General features: G+C 31.5%; 1 protein-coding gene and 2 long non-coding RNA genes across 4 annotated transcripts in view; 2 read left to right on the forward strand and 1 right to left on the reverse strand.

Moving 5' to 3' along the window:
• LOC102595785 (putative F-box/LRR-repeat protein At3g18150) overlaps positions 1-13398 on the reverse strand; it is a 51147-nt gene extending 37749 nt beyond the window's left edge. Inside the window, exons 1-5 of one of the 2 annotated variants that reach the window (XM_015311742.1) lie at positions 13250-13398; positions 6108-7131; positions 5546-5710; positions 4802-5145; positions 2891-3538 (exon numbers count right to left, since the gene is read on the reverse strand). In XM_015311742.1, the coding sequence (XP_015167228.1) occupies positions 3304-3538; positions 4802-5145; positions 5546-5710; positions 6108-7131; positions 13250-13251 (1770 nt within the window). In that variant the 5' untranslated portion in view covers positions 13252-13398 and the 3' untranslated portion in view covers positions 2891-3303. Of the gene's footprint in view, positions 1-2890; positions 3539-4801; positions 5146-5545; positions 5711-6107; positions 7132-13249 lie in introns of those variants that run through there. The other variant, XM_015311743.1, reaches the window with a different exon arrangement.
• On the forward strand, positions 9459-10233 carry LOC107061845 (uncharacterized). Its single transcript, XR_001474253.1, has 2 exons — positions 9459-9594; positions 9987-10233. It is a non-coding gene; the product is annotated as an uncharacterized lncRNA (long non-coding RNA).
• On the forward strand, positions 11721-12657 carry LOC107061844 (uncharacterized). The gene is made up of 2 exons (XR_001474252.1): positions 11721-12245; positions 12545-12657. It is a non-coding gene; the product is annotated as an uncharacterized lncRNA (long non-coding RNA).
• Positions 13399-20364: the final 6966 nt, after the last annotated feature.

Raw genomic sequence — 20364 nt, forward strand, 5'->3', positions numbered from 1 at the left:
TTATTATTATTATTCCTCTTATAAATAATTTGTGGTGGTGAAGAATTATGTGAATGATAGGAAAATATTATTACTTGTGGATGAAAAATATAAATTTATTTTTAAGTATAAAAACCTTAAATTAATCAACTTTTTATCATGTTAACAGCTTAAAAGGGTATTTCAGACATTTTGATTAGAAAAAAGTGTTTACCAGCACTTATTTGCCAAACACATCAACAACTTTTTTTTCAACTGCAGCACTTTTATCCAAACACATAACTACTTATTTTTAAAATAAGTTTCAGCACTTTAAAAAGTTACTTTTTAAAAGTTACTTTTTTTAAGTCAATCCAAACGGGCTTTTACAACAAAAACTCTCCACATTCTTTTTTTATTTGTTTGTCTCACTTCTCATGAAATGATAATAATTTCTTTTTATATTTTAAGTATTTTTCTCTTTATTTTTTAATTTATTCACAAGGAGTTATTACCCATGGATTACCCCTCTTTAATTTTTACTTTTAATAATATTCATAACTTTCATAATTTTTATTTCTATAACCTCCAAACTTAAATTTGTAAGTTTATGATGTCTTATGGTATTCCTCTATTTTGCCTATAAATTCATATTAGTTTCATGAATATTCACATTCAAAATTATCCTTTCTCTTCTTCATCATATTGGTTTGGTTTGTACCAAAAAAGAAGTACATAAAGGTAAGAAATATTTCAATCTCAAGTCTTTATTTTTTTCATTTCCTCTATTTTGTCTATATAAATTCATATTTGGTTTGTGAATGAAACTAACATGTAACCAAAAAAAAAAGTATATGAAGTTAATAAATATTTCATTCTCAAGTCCTTATTTTTGAATTTCCTCAATTTTATCTATATAAATTCATATTTACTTTCATGAAGATTCACATTATTATTTCTCTTCTTCATCATATTTGTTTGTGAATTAACTAACATGTAACCAAAAAAAAAGTACACGAAGGTAAGATATATTTCATTCTCAAGTCTTTCGTTTTATTTCTATGTACTTAGACATGCTTTCTTAATATTTTGATTATGTTTGTATTATCATTCATCAAGCAAGTATGATTTTCAAAAAATGTCTTTGTAATTCTTAACGATGTGTTGTAAGTATGCAATTATTCTTTCTAATAGTCAGTTTTCCGGATATAATATAGTTTAATTTGATAATAATATTTGTTAGATTTCAAGAAATGATTATTATGTAGTATTGTCAGTACTATTGAAAAAATAATATACAAAGATATTACATATAATTTAAATTTCTTTCTTTCTTTTGATATATTTATTTTTAATTAGTATATGATATTTTATTTATTTATTTTTATTCAATTGATTGCATATGATGAAGAGTTTGACATATGAAGCAAAATATGGTAGCGAATCTACTTGCAAATGAAGATTATAGAAGGGGAAAAAAAGAAGCATAATTAGAGATTATTTTTGTTAGATTTTTTTTTTTACTTTGACTTGTATTAGTAACTTACCTACTTTGCTAGAATTTTTTAAATTTTGGTTTGAATAAATAATTTAGCTAAATGTATTGTCAATGTTAATCATTTGATCCTTTACTATTTTACTTTTTTTTTGTTATGAAGCACAATTAATATAATTATCATATTTCAACAACAACAAAATATTATGATGATTAGGAGTTTCATTTTTATTATACTTGCAAAAAAGTAATTGAAAAATAAAATATTAGTTTCATGATGCCATTTTTTTGCGTATGTAACAATCTGTTTCTGTCACCGTTTTTTTGTTTGAAATGTATTTATAATTTTTATGCAGTCACCAATTATTATTTATTATTATTATTTTGTATTTTTTCCCCTTATTTTCATTTATTTATTTTACAAATAAAATCAATGCATAAGTGTTAATACATTTAATGTCTAATAAAATCATACATTTGAATTATTTATAACTCATGTCTCTTCATCTTACTTGTAACTTATAATATTAAATATTATTCATAACTTTTGTATTTTTCATTTTTCATAATTCTTATAAATATTTAATTAATGTTTAAAAAATTATAATAAACAAATGTAATAATAAAGACATAAAAAAAAGTTTTACTTAATTCTTTTTTCACGTTGTGTGAACTACTTCAAAATATTGTGATTACGTGCTATTGAAATCTTGGTCGACTCATGGCTTTTCAAATTCAATGGATCAAAACTTGCATTTCTACTGCTAAGTTTTATGAATAGAACTATACCTAATAAATAATAAATAAATAAAAGATATGAAAGTTGCGAGTATAAGGAAATTTTAAACTCCAAGAGCTCTAAATTTGTGTTTAGAAGAAAGAAGATTGTGGATCTCTGTTCGATTTGATAAAGGGAGAAAACTGCAACTTGTAAGTGTATCCTCCAAGAAAGATGCCTGGAGAAATGGCTAGCTTGTTCTCTTTGAAGGAGTGATTATATCAGACAGACGAAGTGAAAAAAACGTCGAAAATTAGAAGGGAAAAAGAGATTATAGCTTTAAGAAATAGCTAGATCTTCTCTTGCTATCTGGTTTGAAAAGATGGTATTGCCGCCTATGTTGCTTGAACTCTTGAAAGCTGTTTTTCGGGTCCAACACTAGTGCATTATTAGAGGATCCAACACAAGTGTGGCAGCATTTTGGAGAGTGAGAAACATAGACTGCCACAATAGTTTCCAACTTTTTTTTTCTTTTTCCCTGAGGTGATTTTTCTAGTTGATGATGCTCAATAACAGATAGCAAAAAAGATATTATGAAAGAAGCCTGGATTATTGTCATCACTCGTCACTCATGAACAATTAGATTCACTATCCTGGCTATCGTTTATCAACGTTTTCACCTAAGTAGGTCAAAGAAAGACATGATTTGAGAGGCAACACAAGAAAACTAACAATTCATTGGTACCGAAGAAAAAGAGAGAAATATAAGCAAGGCTGTGATGACAGGAATGTAAATCAAAAGACTTCCTAACATTCTGACTCAGTGGAAAATATGAGAACATTCAGGTGAGGATTGAAAATGACTAAATATGATAATGTTAACATTCTGAAACTGTCTGCTAGAATAAATCCGAAAAAATAAGGACTCTAGTTTTTTAGCAAGGACATGTAATTTAATAACTTGACAGCACCAAGTTATGTACAACTAAGCAAAAGCATCCCTGTTTGGATATGCAGGGTACTAATGACAAACATCACAAACCTGGGTGAACAAGTGCTGAATGTTAACTCGGTTGCACAACTCAGCTTTTGAAGGTAATCTTGGATGAGGGTCTTAAAACCTTGATGATAATCACGGCTCGTCTTCCTCATCATCATCAGAATCTTGATCAGTATTATCCTCATCATCATCAGAATCTTGATCAAAATTATCCTCATCATCATCAGAATCATGATAATAATAATCACTGGAACAGTCTTCCTCGTCATCAGAATCTTGATAATAATCACTGCAACTGTCTTCCTCATCATCAGAATCTTGACAAGGATTATCCTTAGCTTTAACCACAGAGGATACATCTACAAGCCTACACGTGAAATGATGCAAATCATGTGAAAGAACCAAATAATGAAGATTCGGGGCAAAAATTTCCAAGGAACTATCACTTTCACTTCCATCATCATCCATTCAATAACCTTCCAATTTCAGGCTTTCTACTTTGAAAGAATTAATTTCCAGGCTATGAAAAATCCCCAACCTTGTGAAATTAAATAGTTTCCAAAGCAGGACAGACTGACAGTAAGTTTACAATTTCGGCATCCCCTATCCTCCAAAGTTATGCTCTTTAGAGACTTTCACGCTATGACAATATATTAGAAATAAGGAACTTTCTACTAGATGCAATGTTCTCAACGCTGAACAGGTAAAGAAAGATTCAGTAAATAGACAAAGAGGATCAGAATAGACTATAACATGTTCCACATTTTTTTTAACTGCAAAACAGCCAGTTCCTTTTTCTTTTTCCCTGAGGTAGCTTTTCTAGTTGGTGATGCTCAAAGAACAGATCATATAAACAATGTTATGAAAGAAGCCTGGATTATTGTCATTAATTTCGCAGTTGTCACTCACGAAAAATTAAATTCACTTTATTGGCCATAGTGCATCCATTTTGTCAACAAAGTAGGTCAAAGAAAAGACAGGATTTGGAGGACAACACAATTATAATTCCCATCATATGCCAGGAATGTAAATCCAAACACTTCCAAGCCATATGCCAAGTGACAAACAAATGATGAAGTTATAACCCGACTCAGCAGAAAAAATGAGACTACAAGAGGGGCGGGGGAGAACTTTCTGGTGGTGATGGAAATGACTTGCTCTGAATTTTTTAGCAGACGCATTAACGGAAAAAAATTGGTAAAAGATTTAGCCTAATAATGACCTAAACTTCAACTAAAAAAAATCAACAGCATTGTAAGCCTCAATTACAGACTGTTACAAACAATGCAGACCTCTTTCTTCCAAGTAAAGAGCCTATGAGAGAACCATTTCGCAATCAAAGTTTGATACTATTGACAAAGCATTTAAACATTTAATTACAACTTAAAAGAAATTTGCAATGCACATGCACAACATCTAATCTAAAATGTAACAAACCAAGACTTCATGAGAAACCAAGCTACTATACCATTTGATATACCATAACAGTAAGTTTCAAAAGAACAATAATTAATAACATCGAGAAGTTTAAGATTAGCGATTGCGCGAAGTTGATCAAAAACTTAATATAAGGGAAAATTTCTTGTATCCTGAGACAAAAATACTTGTAGTCTAGTTATAGAAAGCTCACTCTTGATAGGTAATCACAAACTCAGCAGAGGATCTCAATTTACTAGCCAATCGCGATAAAAATCGGGACACACACTTGATTCCACAAATCTCACACCTTCGTCTTTTTGAAACGATAACGAACTTCTCCAAAGCCACTGCTTTCTTTAACAAAAAGCTTGAAAGTTTGAAAAGCTTCCTGATATATTCCCAGTTGAGATGCTCCTTCATGCACATCCCAGAGGAGATGACAATCTCAACATTCTTTAGGTTGGGAAACACAGAGCTTGAATTATAACTCTGCAAATCAATACTATCACCTCTGACCAAATATTCTCTCTCAAAATAGCACCTGGAATCATCAAACTGGAGAAAAAGAAAATAGTCAGGACTAAACACAAGCCAGCCTAAAAATATGATTTTCACAGTATGACTGGTGCAGAAAAATTTCAAAACTAACAGACATGAATGGTGGTTGGAAAATGATTGTGTATCATAACTATTTGTGGCATAGGTATCCACAATAAAAGAATGATAGTGCAACAATCCATTTCATTTTAGAGTGCCTTTGCCACAAAGAAAGCAACAAGACCAACCATATTAAAGTGTAGCTTTACAATGACAAAAGCAAAGCTTCTTAGTGATTATTAAGGGATATATTTGAGTTATCCTTCAAAACCAATTTGCGGGGAGGGGGAAGAGAGGTTGTTAAAACTTCATTAAATGAATAGATTTAAGAAGAAAAGAAGAAGTTCCAGAAAGTTACAGGCTGATTTTCTATTTCTAAGTTGAGTGTCTCCACAAGAGGCGAGGCTCGCAAAAGGCCAGCTGCCCCATACAAACTAAACTTTTCCAAATGCAACTCCAGCACTAGATGTTTGCATTCCAATTCTGGAATTGGCACTCCTTTGAACTGCAATATGCATAGGACCTGGTGCAATAATTCCAATGAAACTAGTAAACAATGGGGAAAGCAATAAAGAAAGCACTTCCCAGCAAAGAAATAGTGCTGTTACAAAATCTAACAAAAATTCTAGTTCCGGTAAGATAAAGGAAATAACACAGTTCCAAAGCTGACAAAGGATAGCTGAAAGGTACAAAAGTCCCCACAAGTTTCTGTAATTTGTCCAGATGGGTTGATGAAATTCGCACAAAGGTTCTCCATTGTATAATGTTTACACATTCTGAAACTGTCTGCTAAAATTCAATCTGAGAAAAGAAGGGCTCTAATTTTTTTGAGAAAGATCATGTAAGTTTAATAACTTGCAACACTAAGTAAAAGCATCCCTGTTTGACTATGCAGGGCACTAACGACAAACATCACCAACCTGAGTGAACAAAGTTCCGAATGTTAATTTGGTTGCCCGACTTAGCTTTTGAAGGTAATCTTGGATGAGGGTCTTAAAACCTTGATGATAATCACTGCAACTGTCTTCATCCTCTTCATCAGAATCAGAATATTGATCATAATCATTGTGCAGATCTTTGATACATGTAATGTCAAAAGTTATCTTAGCATTAACCACAGAGGATGCATCAACAAGACTACACTTGAAATCATGAAAATCTTGCGAAAGCTCCAAATGCTGAAGATACGGGACACAAATTTCAAATGAGTGATCACTTTCACCACCATCATCCACCCAATAACCTTCCAATTTCAAGGTTTTTACCTTTAACGAATTAATTTCCAAACGACGAAAACCCCCAACATTATTAAATACTATAGTTTCCAATGCAGGACAACCTGATAGTAAATTCTTAATTTCGGTATCGACTAGCACCATTTCCTCCAATTTTATAGTCTTTAGAGACTTCCAAGCTATAACAATATTAGAAACCAAGGAACTTTCTGCAAGATGCAATGTTATCAAAGACGAACAAGTGAAAAAAGTTTGAGACATTATGTAAGGAGGAGGAGAATAGAGTACAACATGTTGTACATTTTTTTTAACAGCAAAAGTAAGCCATTGGCTTATTTGAGACTTGTAGTTATGCAGGGCACTGCAGTGGATCTGAAATTTTGTAATTTTGGAAGCAGTGGAATGAGACAATACATAGTCAACAAATGATCGAAATCCTTTGTTTCTTCCCCAAAAGTGTCGAGGAGAGAAAATGAAGGAATCAAGTGAAGTCCAGAGATACTGCCACCTTTTAGAGAGAATACATGTTGTGAATGCTTCTTCTGTCGGCAAAAGGGAGAGAATTTGAAGTAGAAGTGAGTCCGGCAAGTCACTCAGACGATCATCTAGGGTTTCTTCCGCCATGATTTTGTTTTTTGTGTTTCTAAACTCCCGCTTCGGTAGTAGCCTCTTCAATTGTACAGTTAAGTTATATGTTTTATATATTCGCCTAAAATTAAAATTATAATTAAATAAGGGTTATACTAAGGCCCGTTAGTCCATGTGATTAGAGAGCATGACACGAAATTGTATGAGATGTAGTTAAAAGTTTATTTAAATATGTAATTTAAATTTTTAAGTAGTATTGTTTACTTGTAAACATAAAAATTTCGTAAGTTTGTGAAAATTATTTAAATTGACCATTATTCATATTTCTATCTATTATATAGAAATGTGAAGCCGACAAGACGACCAAGGGCAATTCTGAAAATTTTGATATAATTGAAGGGCAAAATAGTAAATGCCTGGCTATAAACCTAGAAGCATCTACTGAACAACCCAGACAAGGACTTATTTCTAGACTAGACTAGAAACATCCATAGCTCCTTCTCTCTTTTCTTACTCTCAACCTCAAGTCCACCTCTCAAAAATGGTCTCTTACTCTTCATAGCGGATTACACTTCAGGTTTGTCTAATTCTTCATTCGTTTTTTCCTTCAGTTCATCTGAAGAACTTTATTCTTTATCCAAAATTCAGGTTTGCCCAATTCAAGGCTTAGTAATAAAATGATAAATATAGAAATATTCATATGTAGCCGCTTCTTCTTGCTTTCTTTGTTCAATTATCATAGTTTCTTGATTTGAGATTTAGTAAAGTGAAAATCTAAAATGGAGATAAAGTTTATTTTTTGTTTATGAAATATCAAAATTAGAGTACATCCTTTACCTGAATGGATATGAAATTTTTTCACCATGAAAAAATCGAAATTAGAGCATATCATTTTGCTAATTTGTTGTTATTTGGAGGAATTCGTTGATGGAGCAGGAGCTTAAAGAAAGATCGTCATCATATTATAGTGTTCTTACTTCTTAGTGTTAATGTAGACCCTTTTGAAAGCGGAAAATAAAAAGCTAGCAAGGGTGTGATGGAGTTTACATTTTGTCTAAATTGTATTCTAATTATGAGAATAGTTTTGTTGTGTGTTTGGATTTGGTTGCTAACTAAATTAGAGTACATCCTTCTGCCAATACATTCTATTAGCTAAATTATTGTTATTTGAATTTGTTGATGGGTCTGGGGAGGGTAGTGTCTGCTTAGACTTACTCCTCCCTTATGAGGGAATGGACTTAAAGAAAAATCTATGAACTATTAGCTTTAGAGTTGGTCATGCTAAGCTAATTTGTGCGGACAAGAGAAGTAGCAAAGAGAGTTTTATAATCACATACTTGACTTGGTACAGATCATGAAAATTCTCAATATATGTAGCATTTTAATAAGAGATAATGAAGTAAATATGATGCAGTTTGAGCTTTATTTGAGTTGTTAGATATTTATGGACTATAATTTTCTAAAGACAAATTGTAAGTTCAAACTTGAAGTAAATATGAATTATGAAAGATTTTTCTGACATCTACAGTCACAAGTTGAATCAATAACTTTTCTCTATAGAGTTGTAACATTCCAAGTTTTATCCCATTTGGAGGGAATATGAAGAATAAATCTTACTTGAAAGTGTATAAATGCTTCTTCATTATTCACAAATAATCTACAATTTGAAATGCTAATTATATTGCAACTAAAAATTTGACCAACTTCATAAACTTCTTCAACTGACAACTAAAGTTTACTCCTTTAATCAAGTAATTTTTTTTTTTGATGATAAGGGAAACCCGCAGCCGCTACCCTTTGGGTGCACAGGGTAAAACCCCCGCTCCTATGCAATAGCTCGCAATCAAGTAATTTAAAAAATAAAAAATAAAAAAAATCTCAAAGTTATTGATACAGGTTTGCTTATGTTGAGTTAAAGTGCTTGCAAATGACCATATATAGCATGTATACACGTAGTTGTTTTTTCACTCAAATGGTCGATTTGTTCTATGGATTAGCCATGAAATACTCGTATTTGGGTGCTTTAAATCTCATAGTTCGTCTTCACGAGCTCACCGGAAGGTTTGTACGGTATGGAATTCTGAATATTATTTGGAGTGGTGAGAAAACAGATTCATTAGCTAGATTATGCATGTGATAACCAGGAATTAGATCATAGTTCGTCTTCACGAGCTCACTTGAATGTTTGGAAGGTTCAAATTTCAGTAGAGTTAGATCAAAATACTATAGATATTTTTTTGCCTATTTGCTTAAGGTTGGTGAGTAGAGTTACCAAATACTTGTGCTAGTTCATTGTCTAGGTTAATGTAAGGTGGCTTGGACACAATTAGATAACGCTTTGAAATATTCCGTCATATCTTCCAACTCCCCATGCATTCAGATTTCTCGTAAGAATAATATTATGTGAGTTATTGCTTCAGTTCTGAGCTACAGTCCTATCCCGTTCTATTGAAGAATGAGAGAATGATTAGATCAATTAGGTGTTATTTAGAGTGGTGGAAAAATAGATTCCTTAGCTAGATTATGTGATAACCAGGAATTAGATCATAGTTCGTCTTCACGAGCTCACTTGAATGTTTGGAAGGTTCAAATTTCAGTAGAGTTAGATCAAAATACTATAGATATTTTTTTGCCTATTTGCTTAAGGTTGGTGAGTAGAGTTACCAAATACTTGTGCTGGTTCATTGTCTAGGTTAATGTAAGGTGGCTTGGACACAATTAGATAACGCTCTGAAATATTCCGTCATATCTTCCAACTCCCCATGCATTCAGATTTCTCGTAAGAATAATATTATGTGAGTTATTGCTTCAGTTCTGAGCTACAGTCCTATCCCGTTCTATTGAAGAATGAGAGAATGATTAGATCAATTAGGTGTTATTTAGAGTGGTGGAAAAATAGATTCCTTAGCTAGATTATGTGATAACCAGGAATTAGATCATAGTTCGTCTTCACGAGCTCACTTGAATGTTTGGAAGGTTCAAATTCCAGTAGAGTTTGAGATAATTTTTTTCCCTGTTTGCTTAAGGTTGGTGAGTATAGTTACCAAATACTTGTGTTGGTTCATTGTCTAGGTTAATGTAAGGTGGCTTGGACAGTGACAATTAGATAACACTCTGAAATATTCCATCATATCTTCTAACACCGCAGACATTCAAATTTCTCGTAAGAATAATATTATGTGAGTTATTGCTTCTGTTCTGAGCTACAGCCATATTCCGTCCTTTTGAAGATTGAGAGAATGACCGGATCAATTAGGTGTCTAGCAACTAGATATATAGGAGGGGCATTGTAAACTTCAAGGTCGATCAGTCCTATGCTAAAATAGTTGAACAATAATTCCCTTTATATACTTTGATAAACAATAACTTTCCTTCTAAAATTTAGGAAATGAAGTTTCAGAATTTCAAGTTGAACTGCTCCAATGGATCTAAAATTTAAATGACAAGTAAACCAAGTTTTTTCACAAACTACAGGATTAAAATTAAATCTAATAGATTTTATAAGCAACAAGCAAGTGTCGGCATCCCTTTTTAATTTTTCTCCCTATTTTCTTTCGCCTTCCCCAAACTTTAGACTATCATATTTCGGATCTTTAGCTATTAGGATAGTGATTATACTATTAATAGCCTTATTTTCATTAATTCCCCAATCTTCAGAATAGTTTGGTTACAAACAAGTCAACCTCTAAACCTGAAGGTTATGCTTTCATTTAGTATGTCCGTACATGAAAAGTTCGTCTTACTTGATCTCTTATTTCTCTGTCATTTGTTTTCTAATTTTTGTTTTCAAACCCTTTAATGTAACTTCTGCCGACAAAATAGAGTGCTTCTTTATATTAAACGTGAGAAAATCGTGCCGAGTTGGCAGTCGTGTAGACTTAGAGTGGACTTGAAACAACATGAGTGGGAAATGAAGTAGTTAATTAGACATTGAAATTCTAAGACCTTTTGTAGTGTTAGCTGTGTGCACATTGCCAAAAGGACTCTGAACATAGCTATACTACAATACATTATTAGTTGCATTGGTCCATAGAGTCGAAATTGCAATACATATGTAGCTTCTTCTCTGCTTAAGTTGATTTTGGTTTTGACGTCATTGCACATAAAAAATTATTATTATTATTTTTTATTTTTTTAAAATTATTTGAGATTATTGTGCATGTGTTATAAGATGCTTGTGGTGACTACTTTAGAACTTTGGTTTATCTTTTGGGGCATAAAAGATGTTGTGGTCTAGCTTATTATATTTATGTCTTTTATTTTATCTCAAAGAGCTTTATTTTCCTAACCACTATATGAACTCTATCTATATAGATTACTTTCTTGCTATATAAAGCTGATTAAAAGATTCTATTAAGTTGTTTTTAGACAATGATAACTCATAAAAGTCGTTGGCCTCTAAACAACGTTACAATGGTGACCTTAATTTTTATGAGACTATCAGTAATGTTAGTAATGTTTGACAGATTAATTGTGAACACAAAATAGATTCTTTGCGTAAATGCATATTGAGTAATAGATTATTGTATGTTTTATATGTCTAATGGCAAAGTTTATTTAATCTTTCTTACACTACTTTTGTATTAACAATTTCCTTCTCAGTCTAATATATGCAGGTTAAACTATGGGCTTCTTTGTTTCCGTATATAATGTAGTATTCTTGTTGAATTGAAAAAAGTATTTTGATGAAAATTAACTGGATCCATAGTCGCAGATCATCTTTGCATTAACTTAATGTACTATTCTTGATATGGTTCTATTTCTTTCATATTCAACTTTACACATCTGTAGATTTCCATGGTTGCATCAAGTTCCAAAGGTAAATAATTTTTTCTTACCTTCATATATATTATTTCACTATGTATAATTTGAAGTTGATTGTGCTAAAGAGACCATCTTCCACGATTTATGAATGGAGATCATTTCCTACTATTTATCCACCATCGCACACGCCTTATTAATTTCTTAGTCTTTGAGCTTATGTTGTTTTATCCTGATATTGGAGGATGCGATATACAAAAGCAGGAAATTTATGAAGCCATCGAGTTACCTCTGAGTCATCATGAGTTGTACAAGCAGATTGCTATAGATCCTTCCTATGGCGTGTTGCTCTATGGTCCACAAGGCACTGGAAAAACCATGCTTGCAAAGGTTGTAGTACATCATACCACCACGACCTTTATAAGGGTAGTTGGTGGTGGTATAAGGACAGTAAAATAAGCAAGCACTTGTGGAGTCATGGTGGTATATTATCGATTTATGATGATACAACAATTTCAAAACATGTTTGAAATAGTCAAAGTTCAAAAAAAAAAAAATTTAATCTTGAACTTGTCTGGCAGAAAGTTTTTTGTGATTAATCTTGAACTTGCCTGGCAGAAAGTTTTTTGTGCGATTATACTGAATATGCTATTTTTGAAGTTAATTGGTGTTTATCTGCATTTTGAAGGTGATGTAAAGCTGCTCATATCTCGTTTTGTGATGATATTGTGGAGATTAACAATCTAAGGTGGGACTGTCGTGTATATTACTAGAAACTAATGAACATGATTAGAGTGTCTATTCAATGTATTGAGATATAATATAAAGTCTATTTGTCGAAAGCTACTTATTTTGATCTTAAATTGAGAGGATGGTTTCTTATTGGCGCAAAAAAAAAACACTAAGTAAATACTTGTAGCAAATAGAAAGATGTCACAAAATCCAACATGTTGGGCCGTGCATAGCACGGCCATGTCTATCTAGTAACTTACTAAATAAGCAAACTATCCCTAAGCTATTCTAATAAAAATATAATATTTTTATTGATTGGACTCTAGTTCAATAATTAAAAAAGTTGAACACGAGTTATAGTAAGACTCTTTATTTTTTAAAAACAAATATACTACTATTATTATTAAGTAATAATAAATTTGGTTGTTGAGAGTAATGATTATATCTGATAAAATGATTTAAAAGTGGGTTAATGTAATGGTTATTTCATAAATTTTGTTGGATATGTGATTTCATCTCGTGATTTAAAATTTGTGTTATGTGATTTCAATCATGAGATAAAATCTCAAATTTTTCAAAAAAAAAAATTTAATTTTAGAATTTCATATCATGAATTCACATTTTCCAAATACAAAAATTTAACCAAAAGTTTATATTTTATAAAAAAAATTGTATAAATAAAAAGGTTTTCATACCAACTGTTAAAATATAAAGGCAAAAACAACATTCAAGATCACCAATCTTACATCAAACAACGTGTTGAACCTTTTGCACAATTCGCCAAAACAAAGTGATCCAAGTTGTGATCTTCTACTATGTTCCTATAACCTTTTAACTAAAACTTGTGTGGTAAGAGTCTTTCTTCTGGGAAAGGGATGATCTTCTCTAATGTAAAATACCATATTTATTCCCATTAGGGAAAATGTAATAACTCTGAAGTGTTGTAAATAGTGGTGGATGTCATATGTGGGCCCACTATTGTTACTGTAGGAGTATCACCTCTCCAAGTTATATTTTGCCTATATAATAGCATCTCACAAAGCAATAAAAAGACACTAAAATTAGTTGCATCTCCTATTCCTCTACTTTCTGACTTCCTCTTACTTTACTCTTTCCATTTGATTCTAGTTTTGTGTTGATTTTATAACACGTTATCAGTACGAAATTCAAATCAAATTTATTATTTTGAAATTGAGTTTTTTTCTTCTTCGCAAGAAGCTATCTCTTTTGAAAAAAGGGTATGAGTATGCACTTACCATTAGGGGTGTACATAGGTCGGTTTGGTTTGGTTTTTCATTAAAAAAAATCTAAACCAATTATGTTGGTTTATTAAATTTAAAAACCAAATCAAACCACAGAAATTTGGTTTTTTCGGTTTCGACTTTAATCGGTTCTTTTGGTTTTTTCCGATTTTTTATAACTATACGATGTTTGAAAAAGAGATCAAATATATTTTCACTTACATATGTTATAAGCTAAACTTAAAAAATGTTAAATGAATAGAAATCTTCGAAAAGATGATAAAATTCACATGAGTACAAAATATATTTTTTTTAAAATATCATTCAATATGTTAAATTAATAAGATTAAATGCTATAATCAAACTGAATACAAAACGAAATATTTACAAAGTAAACTGTTAACTTCGAATTTGAAAAACTATAACAATACCATTGTAACTTCTGATCTTAATACAAAATAAAATATTTACAAGCCCAAATTTGAAATAATATATATGAACATTGAAAACTATAAACTAACTAAAAATATATCAACAAAGTAGATTATAAATAATATTTTTTATCTATAAATATAATAAAATTATATATTTGTATTATGTCGGTTTGGTTTGGGTTCGATTTGACTTTTTTTCTTTGAATATCAAACCAAACCAAGAGTGGTCAGTTTTTTTTTTCCAACGCCAAACCAACCAAACCAAACCACAAATCGATATTTTTTTTCGATTTGATTTGGTTCGTCGATTCAATTTGACTTTACGATTTGGCATGTACACCCCTACTTACCATTGTTAGTGCTTAAAGAAATATTTTTTTCTCTGTTTATGCTATATTTGGTATCAATTATAAGTTTTATTAAGAATATCATTTAATGCCATCATTCCTATTACCCCATACACATTAGTTATCTGTGTAATTTTAATTAATCAAATCATCTTGTATTGATCCTAAAAATCATGTATATGCTCCGAAAATAGTTCATTAATTTTATTGGTTTGGTCATTATCAAGAAATTTAGTGAGCATTCTAACTAAAATGGAGGAAGAAATATTTTATTATTGATATGATGATATATGATGGAGATCTGCAAAATATAGAAGATGAACTTATAAAGTTACATTCATCGAGATTTTCTTTATATATCCATCAACCCCTTTATCACTTTAACACGCCAAAGATTTTAAGTCTGAATTTAAAAAAATAAATGAAATGGGTTCCTCAAATTTCTCAAATTCTTGTTGTGATTCCAACAAAACTCAGATGAAAAATAATGGGGGAAATTGGTTGTCATTTGCAGAAAGTTTTTGTCCTATTTATCTGATTGTTGGTAAAGTTATTTAAAGACCGTCAATTATTTTTTCATGTTTTGTCAAGTGTGATCCTACTTCTTATAATTTGGCTCTTTAGTTTATAATGCTTGCTATGTGTCTTACATTGAAGAAAAATAAAATAAATTAATCAATTTATTATTACAAAGTCTTTTTCCGATTCAAAAGTCAATAAGCAAAGATAACTTTTGTTGCTCTTTAACTACTGCAAAGGTAAGTGTGGTTGTATCTTTATACATATTAATGAACTTTCTCTAAAAGAGTACACTAGTATTTGAAAAGTAAAATTGCATACAGATAAATTTTATTTTTCTTCTCATATTCATTGAGGGTACAATCTTTGATTAGATTATAATTTATTCATCTTGATTATTGAAGGGGATAATAGAATATTATTTTGTCAATGTTTAGAGTTTATTGATTATATTTTATTGGAATTTAATTCAATCATGCATATATTTATAAATAAAGCGATGATAGTTTAAAGGACCGTGGTTGAGTTTCATTGCACCTTGGTCTATCATATTGATTGAAATTATGGTGAAAGATTCAAGTCTCGTCGCATTAAGAGGATAAGGTATTGATTTTGCGTTCCATTAACCTGAAACGTCTTTTTATGGGGAAGACGTTGGATTTCAAATCTCAATGCACTATATTGATGGTGTAATGATGACTGAGCAAATTAATATGCTCTTGATAAAATTCGTGAAATCCGCCTAATTGATTTGCTTCATTCTCTTATGTGAATGTGATAGCACTGCGTAATATGTTTGAAAGATGACAAGTGATTGAACATATGAATATGGGCGTGAAAAATATTAATAATAATAATAATAGTCATCACTGTGATGATTAAAAGAAAGAACAATATGAGTTCTCAAAATGGTCCTTCAAAGAGTGAAGATAATTCTTGTCATCAAAATGGTATAAAAGGTCATTAGATACATAGTTATTGTGTGGCCTAATAGTTTGATTTTATAAATCCTCCATCAAAATAAAGAAATATTAAGTGATAATGCACTTGACCTTTCAAAAATGATGTTGAGGTGTGTCATGTAAATATGATAAATTTCAAATCATAACAATGAGATTCTAATAAAAAATAAATAAATTATGAAGCATGTATATATTATTGTAGGCAATTCCTTGAAGAGAATATAACTTGTGATAAACATTGTGAATGCTCGACCATTCTTGAAAGTGAATGTGTCAAGAGATGATGAAAATTATAAATAAAGATATACCCATGTATGATTTAATAAATACCACAACTCACCCCTATGGGAGGTTAGAGGGAAATAAAGAAATTTTATGTTGGTATAAATGGTCATTGGTCAAGTACTTTTAGTACATCGCAAATATTATGATACGTTTTATGATGAACTATCGAAATGACTAAAGAAGGAAATAATTCTTGACCACAATAATTTATCATTGATTATGCATCTGTGTACGTCAAAGGTATTTTGCCTGATATTAAACAAAATGAAGGAGATACTAATGACAAAAGTAAATCAAGAAATAAGGTTCTGCTTGTAATGATTTTGATCATGACAATAATGATATAAATTTCTCCTTGAAAGAGATGTGTATCACACAAACAATGTTATGAAATATGTGGTAGTATCTAATGAATATTGTGAGCTCTGGTGATTTAATGTGCTACTACCTAAAGAAATAAAATTGCTCATGATATTGGAATTGTAGTAAGTCTTGAAACTTTTTAAGGTTTAAAGAAATAAAAAAAAAAATTATATTGAGACTATAAAATATGAAAAGATTTAAGATCTTCATATAATCAAAATGAGTTATAAATATTTATGTGAAAGATTACTCATGTCTTCATATTATTTGTGGTAACTAAATATGGACATGATGATAGAATCACATGCAAAATAAACTAGAAGTTTATCGAAATAAATATCAGTTGACATAATCGATTGATGACCATTTCAGTTCAAATATGATACGGAAATAAATGAGAATTCATATGGTTATATTGTTTTATTAGGAAAATATATTTGGACTGGTTTAAGAGTCGCCACTTAATTTTTAAGAAAAATTAAGAAAACTACTTATTTTCAAATAGATCAAAACAGTAAATTTATTGAAAACTATTAAGGGGGTTCGAGGTTCATATTAACATTTCGGGAAGGATTTGAAAGCACCCGAAATGCCCGCTAATATGCGATTATCCGATAATTAATTATTTGGCAAAATTTATTTGACTTAACTTGAACTGAGCAATTTTATAGTTAGGACTATTTTAAGGAGAGAGAAAAAATAAAAAGGGAAATATTAAGATACTATATAAGTTAGATATTTTGAAAATTTTAAGTTTTAAGGTAAAGGGAAATGAGTTCTTAATTAGTCAATTTTTAGAAGATTAGTTTAGAATAACTGTCTGTCGGGGAAATTAAATCGTAATAACCTTAAGATTAACATCAAGTAATGACAGGTAAACAAATATAAAATGATAAAGTAAAGAGGGAGATTTGGGCCCAGGTCTGATTTCCTGTCCGCCTAGATCAGTACTTGGGCCTATTTTTGTTTTGGGCCTTTGGCCCAATTTTTGTCACCTGCACCTGTCCTAAACTATCATAAAAGAGGTATATTTTATCTTTGGGCCCCTTAGGCCCAATTCTTTCACCTGTCCTAGGAACTAACAAGTATAGCAAATAAGTGGGTTTAGGCCCAAAACAACAAAATACAATTTTCTTTGAATTAAGAGTGGGCCTTTGTCCCAATCTTTTCATTTTCTCGATCTATGGCATATTCTTTCAACTCCGGGACCCGTTCGTCGATTTTGGAGCTGTCTGACTCGGTAAAAGGAATTTGAACCTTTACGGCTCTCTTGAAATGCAAGAGGAATGTGATGAGCTCATAGCGAACTCGGACAGATTTCACATGTAGCAAGAACAAATAAGATACATAAGTAATATTCATAATAATTCGTAAGAAGAAATGAAGCAATAAGACGCTTTCGGTACAATAACTTCAAGAAAAAAAAATAAAAAAATTAACAACATGCCAAACACACGATTTAACTAGGATATCCACACATGCTCCTTCTACTTCAAACGATGCCAATAATGTCAAAGAGTATTCCAATCTCACGGTAAATTGAAATTATGACCAATGTACTCAATCCAACAATAACTTCAAATTTTTACACTAGAAAACTAATATTACTACACTTCTCATAATAGACAAATTGATAATGACCAACTTCTCTTTTCATGATGGAAGAAGGGAACCCAACAAAACACAACATAACATAGGGGACATATAAGTATTGCCGACCATTAGGACAAAATCAAATGCAAGAGAAAAGATTTCAATTAAATTAATCATTAAGACCCATTTAGTGATGAATATGTATCCTTTGGCATATTTAATAATAATAAATAAATAAATAAAAAAGATAAGAAATAAAAAAAAAAAAAAAAAAGAACAACAAAGTGACCAAGTACTTTGGCAAGAGAATTGGAAATAAGCATGGTCATACTACAAAAATTCATTAAGTAGTGTTACTGATTTTGACATCAAGGCTCCCGAAGCTATAGCCAAAATAAAATAAAATATATATATCCTTTTCAATCCAAACAAGAACCAAACCGGTTGTTTTTAACCAAACCAAACATTAGACATCAAGTAACACTCATGGACAATGGCCGAAAACATATAATTGCTAACTTACGAAACACACGAAGAGATATACCAAGAATACATGATTAGCTCACGCCAAAATGAAAGTCACATTCACATGAAATATTTAAGAGCCACAGATTGCCAAGATGCTTTCTATCACAAAAAATGGCTACAGAGAAATAGAAATGTGACCATATTAAAGACTGAAATTCCCAGATTCTTCGACCATTAAACAGTACCAAAACCAAACCAAATTATGTCTAGAAATACAAGAACACAGTAAGATTCATAGTCACACATTTTTTGAAGCTAAAACAGTGAGCAACAAATGACTCTAGAGGACGAGTATGAGATGTTTTCCTCCCGGAACGAGATATAAACAGATTTTTGGACATGCCTTGATGGCTAAAAACTTAAAACTTAAAACTCCAACTTGTACTCAACAACAACTAAGTATGCAATAACATAATTTATTCGGCTCCATCCAAACACATAACGAAAGCATGAGCGTCGTTTCAACAACATAAGAGCAAAACAATAACATGGCTATCCAATGAAGAACAAGCTAAAGCTCGAGGCAAGCACATTGATCACGAATTCGGAAGAAAGAAGAAACGAATAGAGAGACAAACCAAAACGAGCATTAGCTATCTTAGAGTCTAAACACACGTTATTCATTTCAGAAAAAATAAGATGAAGATTAGAGCCATCACTTAGATTCGAACACATCATGTAAGAGCATCTCAAGGCCCACACTATCCACGACTCACACCTGAACGTCTACCGGAGACTAAACAAAATGAAAGAGATTATAGTTATTCACTTTTCGATAGGCAGAGAACAGGGGCGAGATGAGCAGGGAGATGACGACCTCTCCCACCAAAATGAGATGACGAGAACTTTCTTATGAATGAGCAGGGAAACCCCACTATGGTCTCACTGATCTCTCTTCTATTTTCGAATGTGCCTAGTAAGTATCTTTTACTGCTTTTGCTTAAGTCGCTATAAGTATTCTTTTCTTTCAAAATTTTCCAACCCTTTAAATGGAGAAGGAGAGACATATATATAGGAAAAATTCCAGGGCTCACGTTTTGAATGAAGAACAGATAGGAACAGGGGCAAAAACGGAATTTTCCTCCGAATTCAAAGTTCAAAATCCTTCTTCAAGAAACAGGGAGCAGCTGGGACGAAATTTTCTCCAAAATTCCAGAAAATCCGGACAAGGCAGCAGGCTGGAACGAGTTGGTGAGGGCAGACGCTTGCTTTTCCGTGTATTCTGCCGAATTGCTGCTGCTACTTTGACATTTTTGACTGCTGAAGAAGAAGGAGAACGTGGGCGGGGTCATTCGGCTACTGTTGTATGTGTATGTCTATATTGTTGTTTGATAACGTGGAATTGGAAGGGAAAGGGGATGGGGTCGGTTTGGTGTATGCTGTTGTATTATTATATTGTTGGGTGCTTCTTGAATTGGAAAATAAGTGGGCGGGTGGGGTCGGTTTGGTTGGGCATTGTATTGTTTTGGATACGTTTGGATCATTGTATTGTTGTATTAAGGGGTTGTTATTAATTGTAAAAATAAAAAAATGGGTGGGGTCGGTTGAAAGAGGGGTTAGAAAAACTTAGCCAATTAGATTTAGCTAAG

Source organism: Solanum tuberosum, unplaced genomic scaffold (assembly GCF_000226075.1).
Source record: "Solanum tuberosum cultivar DM 1-3 516 R44 unplaced genomic scaffold, SolTub_3.0 scf00171, whole genome shotgun sequence".
In the NCBI taxonomy this organism is placed as follows: Eukaryota; Viridiplantae; Streptophyta; class Magnoliopsida; order Solanales; family Solanaceae; genus Solanum; species Solanum tuberosum.